General features: G+C 35.5%; 1 protein-coding gene across 5 annotated transcripts in view; it reads right to left on the bottom strand.

Moving 5' to 3' along the window:
- SPOCK3 (SPARC (osteonectin), cwcv and kazal like domains proteoglycan 3) overlaps positions 1 to 13240 on the bottom strand; it is a 214475-nt gene that overhangs the window by 14755 nt on the left and 186480 nt on the right. For 3 of the 5 annotated variants that reach the window (XM_042808123.1, XM_042808124.1, XM_032983958.1), the window contains one exon: positions 7546 to 7665. The exons of the other annotated variants lie outside the window; for them this stretch is intronic. In XM_042808123.1, coding sequence (XP_042664057.1) covers positions 7546 to 7665 — 120 coding nt within the window. The remainder of the gene's footprint in view (positions 1 to 7545; positions 7666 to 13240) is intronic. 5 annotated transcript variants of the gene reach the window in all.

Genomic DNA, 13240 nt, shown 5'->3' with positions numbered 1-13240 from the left:
TACACCACATAAAGATCACCACCTCGGTTCCACGTTCACATTATAAACCCTTAAGAGATTACTGTGGTAAAGTAAAATTCTTGGTTCAATTTTAAAGAAGCTTTAAGGAACTGTCCAAACTTGAGATTATCAGAAGTGCTTTCTCTTTGTAATGACTTTCTTCTTCTACTACAATATTGATAAAATAATACAGGTGTCACTCTTGAAGGTGATATACTTGAGAAAGAGTCTGGAAAGCACTGAAGTACATATCTAGAGTTTAAATCTGTTAACATGGTTTGACACATGAGGGGGTCAGGTGATACAGAACTAAGAATCACAAAATCACCAGGTGACCTAGACCTAGAGCAATTAATTGAATTAATTGCCCAAATCATAGACTACATACATTACCACTTTGAGTGCCAACAGGAATGCCGTTCTTACATCTTCTTCACAGTTCTGACATAAAACAAAAAGCAGAGTCTAAAGGGGGAAAATTAGTATAGTTGATGGACAATAATTTCTTCTTGGTGATTAAGTACCAGGACATTGTACTGAGGAGAGCAAAAATTGCTCAGATGTCTAAATTAAGAAAGAAGATTTTATTTTTCTCTCATTTTAACAACTTATTTGAAATCTATTTCCATATATCATAATGAAATGAGCCTTTATGCAGCTATTTCTGAACACTGTCTAGAAAAATGTGAAGTACCAGTTTAAGCTCTTTTTCTCAGTCAAAACAATCCCAAGGGGAATATCACTGAGAAATATACCCTTCCTCCGTAGCCTGCACACTAGCATTCAAAACATTTCCTCAAAAGGAACCAACAGAAATGTTCCTGATTATTTCTCAGGGGAGAATTTTAACTCTTAGTAAATATAATCTGATTTTCAAGGTAAAACTATTGTTTGCCTGGTTATTAAGCTCATAAGTAATAAATCCTTACGTATATTGAGGAAGACAGCTTTTGACATTATGTGGAAATCAAACCAGCACACATACATACGGCTCACATCTTGCATTGTATAAAAATTGTTTATCTAATATGACACGAAAAGTAAACTGCATGATTCTTTCCATGACCAATACACTGTCCAGTAAAATTAAACACACTGACAAATCATACATGTGAATAAACACACATGCATTCTGCTAGAGTGCATCTGGACCATATCTTTAACTTGCTCAGTGTGCTGGCCACACAGCAAGGATTTCACTTGTGATAGATTTGTCTAGTATTTTGGCTATCAGAAAGTCTTGAGTTACCAGCATCTCACACCTGAGGCATACTGTGCACAAGCTGGGAACAAGTTTTCCTTCCTAACGTAGTTTTACCAAGACAGACCTGAGCAGGAAGGACTACAGACAAGACTTAGCAGGTGTGAATGCTTTCTGTCATATTTGCTGTTCACAAAAGCGTTAATCTAGGTGACACTCATCCGGCTCCATACTAGCTCAAGAAGGAGGTAGCATCAGGCATAACATTCTCTGTCACCTCTCTAAAGTTTTAATATATTCCTGCTTACCGTGATTACACAGATAGGAGCAGAGCAAGATAGGTTAGGGCAAGACATGAGGAAACCTAGGATAACTGACTCTCATTTTACAACAGAAAGTACAAGGGAAAGAAATAAAGCGCAGCTGCAACATCCCTTAAACACCTGTGAAAGTTTGCATCCTGAAGTCCCTCCTTTTCCAGAAAGTGTTTTAGAGAATTTTAGCAGGGGGGAGCGTGGGGCAGGGAATCAAGACGAATCCTATTGCTGGAGCGTACCAGTTTGCTAACGGACTTGACAGTTCAGATTAAATGTTTTCTGTGGGACACCAGACTGACCATTCTCCTAACGGGAGTGACCATTAAGGAAAAGTGGAAAATATGTGAGGAGAAAGAAATAAAATAAATTGCTACAACAAACATCTATATATGTGTCATTGTGTATAATTCTGTACAAAAGATTTAGTCAAAACAAACTTCAGTCAACAATACTGATTTAGTTCACTCAAAGTCGTAATTTTAAGTAAAGATGTATTAATTTAAAATTCCTGTTTAGGATTACTTCTAGGCGGGATTTCTCCTAGACTCTAGCTATATGCTTTAACCTGCCTGGGTTTACACTAACCTGACACATGCAGAAAGGCATCAGAAGAACCTTTTCTTCCTAGCAAACTAGAACTATGGTTCACGTTGCCAGTCTGTACAACTTTGCGGTACGGCTTATGGGACATATTCTGAGACAATGTCAGGAAGTAGTCAAATTCTCAGGCAGTCTGAATTTTCAAGACATCAAAAATGATGTTTAAAACTGCAATTATTTTAATATCTTGTAGCTATACAATAACTGTACGGGAGAGTACTGACAGGGTAAGCAAAAACTTACTGTTCTATTTGTGAGTTCCATCTGTACATCAGTTTCCAAACACGCTTCAGCAATGAAGATCAGGGAGTTTAATTTATATCTGCATAATGTCAGCTGTGTCTCTTTATCAATAAGGAACTTAGGATAGTCAGAATGAAGTAAAAACCTCCAAGCAAAGATCTGAAATTGTTAATTTTACTTACACTTTTCTATACATTTTTTTTTTCCCTGCTGCAAGTTTGTAAGGGTATTTGGCAATTTTTGTGTAACAATATCTCACCATGCTAGTTCTAGAAAAGCCAATGCTAAGTAATTTTCTCCCAGACTTCTATTTTTCTGTTATTTTCAAAATTATTGGTGCATTAGGCTCCAAATAATCATATTATTCCCAAGTTGGAAGAAGATTCTCTATTATCTTTGGCCTCTGGTCTTTCGTCTTGTAACATGACAAGGTGCACAAGTATTCTTCAGAAATAGACTGCCTGTTAGCAGAAATATTTGTGGGACTACAGTGGTTTTTGTGCTTTGCATTTGTTGCATTAATTCCCTATGAATTCCCTAGAGTTTTGTCACACAAAATTAACACAGAAATAGAACAAATATTTTAAAAGACTTTAGGGTATGTAAAATCTCACTTAATTTTTCAATTCCTTATTTCCTCATCCACAAGGGAATAATAATGGAGGTATTATGTTAGTATGGGGGTAAAGTACCCTTCTCCCTTTTGTGTCATTTATTTAGACCATAACTGGCCTAAGAACAATATTTAAGCTTTTTATATAGCATTTAGAGTAATGATACTTCTACATATATGCAATCTGAATACATCTGAACACAAAAAAGGTTTTGGAAATAAAAGTGCCTATGTTGTTTTGTTTTTTACAAGAGTTACATAATTTTGTTTAGCTGACACATTTTTTTTTCAAAGCTGAATCTTACTAGTAATGCAGACTAGAATATTTCAAATAATTACCAGGGTTTTTAACTTGTTATCAGCATATTGATGGCTTCAGAATAACAACTTAAACACTACTGTTTGGTTTGTTTAGAAATAATGATTGTGTGGATCAATGTAGATTATTTAACAGCTTGAACAACTCTGAAAAGCACCAGGAAGGCACTGTAAACTTGCACCACATCTACGTTGGTCAGACCTTTTAATAAATCCTGTCCCAAGTGACAACAGAGAGACTAAAATATGAAAAATCCTAAATGAAAACAGACAACTAGAAAGGTTGTCACAAATTGCTTTTCTAAATGCAGAATGTTTTTTCAGTGAGGAAGGAACTCTATGACAAGAATAAAGGACAGCCTGGAGGAAATGGATGCCAAAACATATTTTCAACTCCCCAAAGGTAATGAACAACTCCAGGGATGTGCTAGAATAATCAGGACTCTGAAAGGGGAAGTTGCCTTCAGGTGGCTTTTTGTCATCGCTGTTGTTCTGTACAGACCACTAAGTCTCATGTGCTAACTATAAGGTTGTTATACATGATTAAAAAGTTCTCTGCAAGATTTATTTCTAGGTGGAGCTCTCAGACATCCCCAAAATAGGGGCTGGCCTCCCTGCTATACTTAAAACCTAATGCACCTGATGTCTTGGGACCCACTATAACTTTGGAGACAGACTTTGAGGGGTTTCATTAGGGATACTACTCAAGAGCTTAGCTCTTGAAGAACAGTTTTAAGAATATCTTAAAGGTGTTAGAAAGGTACCTAACCATGTTGAAAGGTTATAATTATTTTTGCTTCCTTGTGTGTTTACAGGGACATAGTGACCTAATATTTTCTTCTAAACCACAAGCAAACATGTTAAATTCTCATAAGAATCAGTATCATTTTCTGCCTCAAATGAGAAATGTTGAAGTTCAGAAATATACATAATACCAGAAAAAGCATATAGTTGCATTAACGAAACCAGTTTTAAAGCAATTTTTGCATCCCCAAATCCACAAATGAAAGAAAACGACTACTGATCATATATTCATTCAATCACTTTCTGTATACAGATGCACCGCCTTTTTGCAGTAGCCTGTCAAATTAACTCAGTCAAGTCAATATTGGCTATTTATAAAATTGAGTAAACATTGCACAAATAGGATGCTTTATATTTGAAATCAATTTATTTTCACAATTAGATACATGCAATATGAGTAACTGACCACAGTACTAAAACACTAGACTCTAAACACAGTGTTTTTGTGAAACACTTTGGGTTTTGTGGAAAAACTCTTTTTTAAAGAGAAAAAGAAAAGATAGGGCAAAGTGAATGACTCATATGTAACCATTTTCTACAGTTTGATTTGCTTTGTTTTAGTAAAAAGAAAATAAACATGCCAAAGCCTATTATCAAGCTTCCATGTTTACCTCCTAGCATACCTACAAGAAATAGCAAAGTTTTCAAAATTCTTGTAACAACACAACTTCTGTTTTAAGGATGATGAAGTATAATTCTTTGAAACATAGATTCTAATTTAAAACCAGCAAATAATCAATTAATATTTTGTAAAACATTCCAGCTGTTTAGGATTAATTTCTGGTACCATGTTACAAATATAAGTCAAACATTTCCAACAGCACCACGTTCACAGGGAATTTAAAATCAGTAGTAAAATGAAAACAGATTTTTCCACACAGATTATATTTCTTTACCTGTTGATGAAAAAGGGCCCTGAAAAGACTATTCTTGTCATCCAAATCAACTCCTGATTCTGTCTCTCAAAAAACTGGTAGGGTAGAAACCAGCCTGACTTGTGCCTAAAATTTCAGATGCCTCCTAAAGTACATGTGAATTCTTTATACCATCACAGGAGAGAACTTCATGACTTTGAAGGTTTCCACAAGGAAATTCTAAAAACTGGGTCTCAACTGACCCTCAACTGGAACAATCGTATTTGTAGAGAAGATCCTCATCTGAAGGTTTTTAAAGGGAAATACATCTCTCAACCTGCTTTAGAAAGATTCCTTTACTAGTTCGGATTAGGTAGGAAAGATCCCACAAATCCTAAAACTTTGGAGGAAGCTAGTCAGAATGAAAGCAGAAGAGCTCCTCATGCCCACAGACCACAGTGCTTCCCGTAACTGAACAACCTGCTACCTACCTATCTCACAGCTGCATTGGTCTACATAATCTAAGCAGATCACCATTATCTTCAGAATTGTACATGAAGTGCCAAAACATGAGCATTTAGGATGTACTAGATGTAAAATCAACATTAGGTACACAACACTTAATCTTACAAGTGTTGCTAATGTTACAGTAAGTGACCACTGAAGTTTGAAAACAAACCAACCAGTTTGGATCCCATATTTCCAGGTCCAAAAAAATGACAAGGTTCAAAAATCCACAAGAGTCTTGCATTTTTAGTCACACATTAAAATCTTCAGTCTAAACACAGTCTTTGATCGCTATTGTAAAATAAAAATTTGCAGACAAACAAGCGATAAAATAATTTTGAGTATAATATATCCACATAGACATCATGATACAAATATGTGTCTCAAATACAGATACCGGGTCTTATCAATGCCACCTGTGTGCTTAAGGAAAAAAGGTCAAGGAAAATGCCTAAGGGAAAAATCCTGCACTCTTAAGAATTTTGTGCCTCCACTACATTTCAATGTATTCAGAATATTAATTATGAACTTCACATTCCTGTATTACACAGAACCCAATTACTGACTCTTCATTTATGTATGCTGTAGTACTTAATAGCTGTACAGTTGCTTCGTTTATCATGGCCCAAATTTCTTTTTGAGCTTTCACTGTATTAGCAGGCTCCTAAGCAGCTGTGCTGCATTTTTGACCTTACCTATTAAGTGTGTTACCCTCAACAAAGCGAGCATTCAGCAAGAAACAGGACCCTATGCAATGTTTCAGCTGACATTTAACTGAGCAATGTACTAACACTAGCTATGTTATTAGATACGTTTTATTTATTATGAGACAATAAATGCTTACTTAAAAGCTGCAAACTTTGTATTTCTGTTGTTTTCATTACTGGGTAAGAATCAGATCACACGTCAGTTATGGACACCAACCAGAATGTAAATTGGGAAGAAATGTTTTTAAATGTGTTTTTTTTAAATATCAATAGAAAGTGACACTACTGTATCACCACCCTACCTCAGAAACATTTTTTCTCAGTGTTAAGAAAAGTATTCCCAGATAACACAGAATCATCTTTAATGCACTGAGTTTTACAGAATTACTCATATTTCCTTTGCTTGAAAAATTACACAAAGAAATGACATTTCCAATTAAATGAAATAAATGGATTCCTTGAAAAAATCAAAAGTAATGCTACAAATAGCAATCAAACAAAAGCTAAATAAAAGAAAATCCCAAATACTTAAAAAGTTAATTAAGGAACTAAGGAAAGCAGTCAGTGGTGGCCAAATTCTGTGAACCATACTCGAGAAATTCATAGTTTGAATTTCATATGAATGAGAGCTAGAGTTTTACGGCTTATGAAATCTAATTTGACTCTCCTTCACAGTAGGACATCACTCTAGAAACTATTGTTGCCCACTTCAATTACTATTTTAAATAAGCCCTTTGATAATCATTTTTTAAAACTTTACGACTTTCCACAACAGAAAACCTGTTTAAACTTTTAAGGGGGTTAAAATCAAATTATGCTCCCTACTGTTTCCACTTCATTAGTACTCCTTAGTCTTTTCCAATTTGAAGTATATCCATAAGAATTCTTTTTTACTTACAAGCTTCTTTTTCATGTGTTTTTATGTACCAGTACCTTCAGGGGCATTGACTAGCAACAATGGGTCACACATAATTACAGTTCCTGTACATTATTTCTTAGAGCTAGCCCTTCAGCAACTTACTTTTCTCTATGAAAAAGTTGCTCAAAATCCTTACTTGTTTCTTCTGTTTTGTCTCCTCATACAGCAGCTAATTATCAAGCTGTATCAAATAGACAAGTTGATAGCATTTGAAAATGAAAGCATTGTGACTGGTAGCTGCCATACATTCTTACAAGCAAAAGCCCTGCCAAATAATGTTGAAAGTGAACATCTTGTATCAGTATTATGCCATAAATAAGAAATTAACTTTAGAAAAGCACAAAGTTATGTTTCCATACACATGCCTATTTAAAGCACGTGAGAATAAGGCAAGTTTTAGCAATGGAAATACAAAAATACAGAAAAATATCAGACAACATAAAATAAGCAGAAATCTCTTACTGGTTCTTTCAGGCCTTTGAACAATCCTAGTCTTCTTATTCTGAATTCCACTTTCATGAAGTGCCTTAAACCAGTCTCTCAATCTATTTGCAACCTCCCTGAATTCCAGGTCACTGCACACTGGAAAACAAAACACAGAGCAGTTTAATGTTTTTCTCCTGGGTGCTAAATAGAATTTTTCAAACTATGCTAAAAAAAAAAAAAAGTAAAACACATAAAATTATATAAACACATATGTTCCACAGCTTTCCTTAATTCATTAAGTTCAGTTTCATTACTTGGGTATGCCTTCAAAACCCAATTAAGGTCCTCAGAAATAAATGCCTAATGTATAAAGCAATTATGCAATTATATAGATCCAGAAATTAAAAACATCCTTTGCAACCTCCTATAAACAGTTCTAGCACACATATTTTCACATCTTACTGTAGATGAGGCTGTGTGGCAGAGAAACCCATGGCAGTCTTCTGGAGTTTCATTACAGCAATAGTAATGAAAGCCCTACCAGAACAGGTCGGAGATGTGATTTAGGCAACACCCCACTTGCTTTGCTATGCTGAAGCATGAAAAGAGGATATAGGACTGACAGAGGAAGTGCTTCATGGGTGTCCTGAAAGCTTATTTGATTGAATGCAGTTCTACAAGCCAACATCTGTGAGCACCTAACTGCAAAATGGCAATTGTACAGCCACTTGGTGATAGAAAGGATGGCTTCATTGACCAGAAACAGCAAAGCTGAAAAAGCATGTAAGACCAAAGAGAGCATCTGTAGCACCAAGAGCTGCAGATTAGTAGCAGACTGGCTGAAGTGTTTGGTAGTTAGTACTGATGCCAGCAGAAGCAGCAGATAATAGAGATGTGCAGTGAGGAGGCCCATGCACCTTCACTATTAAGCTTCTGGAGAAGACAAAGAAAAGGTGTGCTTGAAGCAAGCGGATATTCCTTCCAGAACTCTGTTTTCCCATTTCACATGTTTCAGAGAAGCTGGGAGAAGACAAAATAAATAATAGGATCTGGAAGATGACAAAAGCAGGAAAGGCACTGGATGTATGCTTCCCTAGGTAACAAAATACCTTCCACTGCCCTTGTCAACAGTTATCGCTTCCAAATCAAGCCTGTTTTCCAGGTCTGCTAGTGACTGCCTAAGCTACAACCTGAATAGCTCATACCTAAGCTAGCAGAGCTTCAAAGTGATGCACTTGAAAATAAATCTCCAGTTCAGCTTACTTTTCCTTTATTACAGATCAATCCATAATATTTGGTGACATAGCCTTCAGCACACTTTATTAAACTGAACGGCACTGTGAAAGACCTATCTGTATTTTAGAGTAAGATTGAAACATGTCATGTCAACAACTATCAATGGCTGTACAACAGCAGCCATTCTAAGCATTTGTTTATACATTCTTTGCTGAAGGCCCTCTTGCGACTTTGATTCTCTCCATGAAAGAAATAGGTGCAATCTATACATATATTTGCATGTATTATGAACTGACTTTTTTATAAAACTTGTATTGTGCTTTACTCTTGTGTAATAGAACAATTTTTTTTTTCTGATAATTTGATAGAGAACTGGGGAAAAAATATTTTGAATGATATATGGGTATGTATGCTCAAAAAATGTTGTATCACAACTAGATGAAAATGGTCTCCTGAGCCAAGACTACACACCATAATTCAAACCTGTGGGATTCCTACATTTGCTACACCACCTTCTTTTACCAGTCCTTGCACCAGCTGACAGGTCAGCATAAAGAATGAGATATTAACTGGGGACACCCTGTTCCTCTTTAATTCCCCCTCCCATTATAGGTGAAATAGAATAATATTGTTCCCTTCCCTAACTACCCTCCCTTGGTTTAAGAGAAAGAATTTAGAATCGAATCAAAGGGTATGGAGCACAGCACAGTCGTTAGGGGTACCTGACCTGCCATCTAACCACTTTGATTTATCTACCTCGCACAATACCTTGTAATACCACCACAGGTCCCAGAAATAACACAGCTACATTAATGTGGTGCACTGATCTGGCTATTTTCATCTACTTCTGACTTGTCTATATGCAGTGCTACTCTGATTAACCTCTGATGCGGAGGTGACCTTCTCAGAGCCAGGATATAAACCCATTTACAGGCACAGACACACACATATATCCATGTATTTGTGTGTGTGTGTGTATATATATATATATATATATATATATATAAAAGGGAGAGCATGATGAAGTGCAAGCTATGAGTAAAAGCTTAGCTTGAATAATATTAACAGAAAGATGAACATAGCAGCCCTTCTGTAGAAGCCAAATAGACACACTGAAGCTAATAATCTCATAAACTCATTAAGATGTAAAAACAAAGCACTAAGAAAAGGGGATAGTGCCTCACTGGCTATTTGATATAAGAATAAAATGGCTTGCTGTTTCAGCGTCTGGTACGAGCCACTGTCATGCACAATATGGCAAAAAAATGACATTTTCTGTGCTCTTGTGAATTGCATTCCTCTCAAAATAGAAGGTACACATGGTACATATTGGGCATCAGACACCTCCCGTATCAGATCTCAGATTAGGGGCACTCTTCCAACTCCAACTTCTTATAAAGCTTTTCACCAAATTTTGCTTGACCATTTAAATTATGGTTTTTATCTCAAAACAAAGAATGAGAAAGCTGCAATAATTTTTGGTTCCTTTTCAAGATTTTGATAACTTTATCACGGGAATAGATCACCTTCAAAAATCAAGGCGACGCAAAGCAAACTGATTAAAATCATCATTCGCTCGCCTATTTTACACCCCATAGTTACTCAGTTGCTGGAGTCACCTCTCAAACATGGCAGGTAATTACATTTACTGTATTATTAATTTAAATGCATAGTAAATTTTTGGTTCATGGTATTTATAATATGGCAAGTGAAAGTAGATGTCTTCTATATGTGGAATATACACAGGAGATGTAGCAGAACTACACTAATCCACACATTTAACAATTTACATGGACAAACTGTGTTCTCAGCAAGGATTTAAAGCGTGGCTTTATAACAATGTCTCATATTTCAATATTTGGATATCACAGTTTTTTATCAAAGTACATTTAGTTAATTTACTAGTAATTCAGAAAAAGATTGAAATGGTTGAAGCAGCCAGCAAATTATAATTCTTACCATGAAACTTTATATCAATTATTTCATTTCCACAGGATGCTTAAATTATGTTATAGTTTTGAGTTGGTTAAATAACAACTAATCATGCAATTTGATTGCCGGAAAGTAAAATACACTGAATTTTATTTTTCTGATTCCCACTCCCTCCTCCACCTTTTTTTTTTTTTTTCCCTTCTCTGTTTTTGAATTTTCCACTGAGAAATTTAAGTTTCAGATTTCAGCATACTTAATATTTTCCAGAATACTTTTCAAGATCTAGCTATCCTAACATTAAAATAGCATAATAATAATAATAATAAAATTAAGAATGCATTTTTCTTTTTATGGTTTCTGTTAAATAGCTTTGGTTAGAGCTCCTTAAAGTCAGTTCCCTACCATCTGATGACAGTATTCATTCATTTCCATGGTTACTCTTGCATATGGCCCTCTCTAAATATTTTGTTACATTGTTTGAAGCATTTCAGAAATGTAAAACAATCTGATGAAAATCAGTTTTTTATATTGTGATTACTGGGAAAAAAAGCCAGTACTATCCTGAAATAAGAATTGACATACATTAAAAAAAAAAAAAAAAAAAGACCATATTGGAACATGATATTTTATACTGGAAAACGACAAAGCAGAAGACAGATTTATCTAAGTATGTAAGAACATAGGGTATTTAGTAGTGACAAATAGATCCTTCAATTAGTATAGATATTTCTACTGTAAGAGATTAGCATGTGAGCAGCTTTGGGCCAAGACCTTCCATTTCCTAAATTATTAGGTACAAGGTGCTTGGACTACCTCAGCTGTGACAGTAGGAGGAAAGTTGCACTCGTTACTGTTACAGGCAACACAGAGAAGCAGAGGACTAGTGGCTTGACAGAGGAATTTTCTCAAAGGAAAAGGCAGAATCTTTTGACAGTTCCCAAAGGTAGATCAGGTAGTAAAACCTGAGCTTGGTCCTATCTCACCACAGCCATGTGTGCCAAAACTTGAGAGAAAAAGAACCACATATGCTTCTTTCTTCACACACAATGGTGCTTACAACATGTTTTATATAAATAGCAATTCATTTGACATCCTGAAAGTCAACTTCTTAACACTGAATTTGCATAATGTTTTCTTCATTAAAATGCTATATTTATATGAATTAGAAAAGCTCTAAAATGATAGTATTTTCACGTTTGGAGCTAAACAGTAATATATTTACTGCTTCGAATATTGTACTTCTAAATATACTATGACTGATATTTCAAAGATATTCCAAATAAATTTAACTGGTATTAACACAGTACATGAAACAGTCCTCTTTGCATGAACCTGTTTGCATGTTAAGTTATAAACACATAAAACCAGAACTTGTGTATTAGCTTTTTTGCATGTTCTTACATTAGGAAAATAATCTGGAAGCTGCTCCACAGCTGTCATATGTATGCACAGAAAATTGGAAAAACTGAATATAACTGTTATACGGTAGAAACCATATTTTACAAATTTACAGTAAAGTGGTTTTGTACAGTATGCATGAATAGTTAAAAATAAATTATAGGACAATTCAAGATCGAAGTTATTCTTTAATAGGTTTTTGTATAATTGTGCTTTACAGCTATGGTTCAAACATTCCTAAGAATAGGGTCTAACATAACCTAATATATCATGAATATTGCTTGTTTTAATGTTGATTCAAATAATAATTTTTTTTTTTTTTTTATTTGGATCAATCTGATCAAACTATTCATCACCCCACAACAAGTGTAGAGTGGCACATCAAGCAGTCATCCTGAAGTTATGAAAATAGCATAATTTCTGGCTTACCGGGCAAGTGCCATACTCCGGTCCAGTCCAGTGGGAAATTTTGCCTTAAGAGCTTATATATGTGGTGCAAACTTCAAGTAGACTACTGAATAATAAATATGGCCTAAATATCTATGCATCTCTGTCAGTCTGCTGAACAGAGCTGTCTCAAGTCTTATCGTCTTGCAAAAAGTTCAATTTTTAAAAAATGTCTTTTCAGGATGAAAATATTTTTGGTGATAAAAGAATAAAATTGGGGTAAAGTAAGTCTGGGAAGTAGCATAAGAACTTTTGGGAGGCGGTGATGGGCTTGTCAGCTTCAATGCCAAACAAGATGTGGGTAAGATTCACTGTTCTAAGACTTTTGGGTGAACTCTTCTTTCCTTTTCTCTCCCTTCCCCCCCCCCCAAAATCCTGTGCTTTCTGCTTGGGCTAGGGTCCTGCTCCCACTGCAGCCCCCCGCACCAGCCTCTTCCTTCTCCCACCAACACCTCGAACTGGGCTTGCACAGCAGCAGACTGAGCACCGCCCAATGGTGTTACATTCTGCATCACCCTAGGGTAAGATTATTTACTCTATTAATCGTCTTATAATTTCAGTGAACCAGACAGCAAGTAACGCAAGCCACGCCTGAAATGATTTGAAAATTATCCAGAAAGAAAATGTTCTCGGCTGAAACTTTAAAAAGTAGGAAGCACCCAATTTTCACAGCACAAAGGAAAGACAACAATACTAAATATACAAAGTTCAGATTCCT

The sequence above is a fragment of the Tyto alba genome, unplaced genomic scaffold, assembly GCF_018691265.1.
Source record: "Tyto alba isolate M040663 unplaced genomic scaffold, T.alba_DEE_v4.0 Super-Scaffold_6, whole genome shotgun sequence".
Taxonomy (NCBI): domain Eukaryota; kingdom Metazoa; phylum Chordata; class Aves; order Strigiformes; family Tytonidae; genus Tyto; species Tyto alba.
This window is presented reverse-complemented; position numbering and strand designations above follow the sequence as displayed.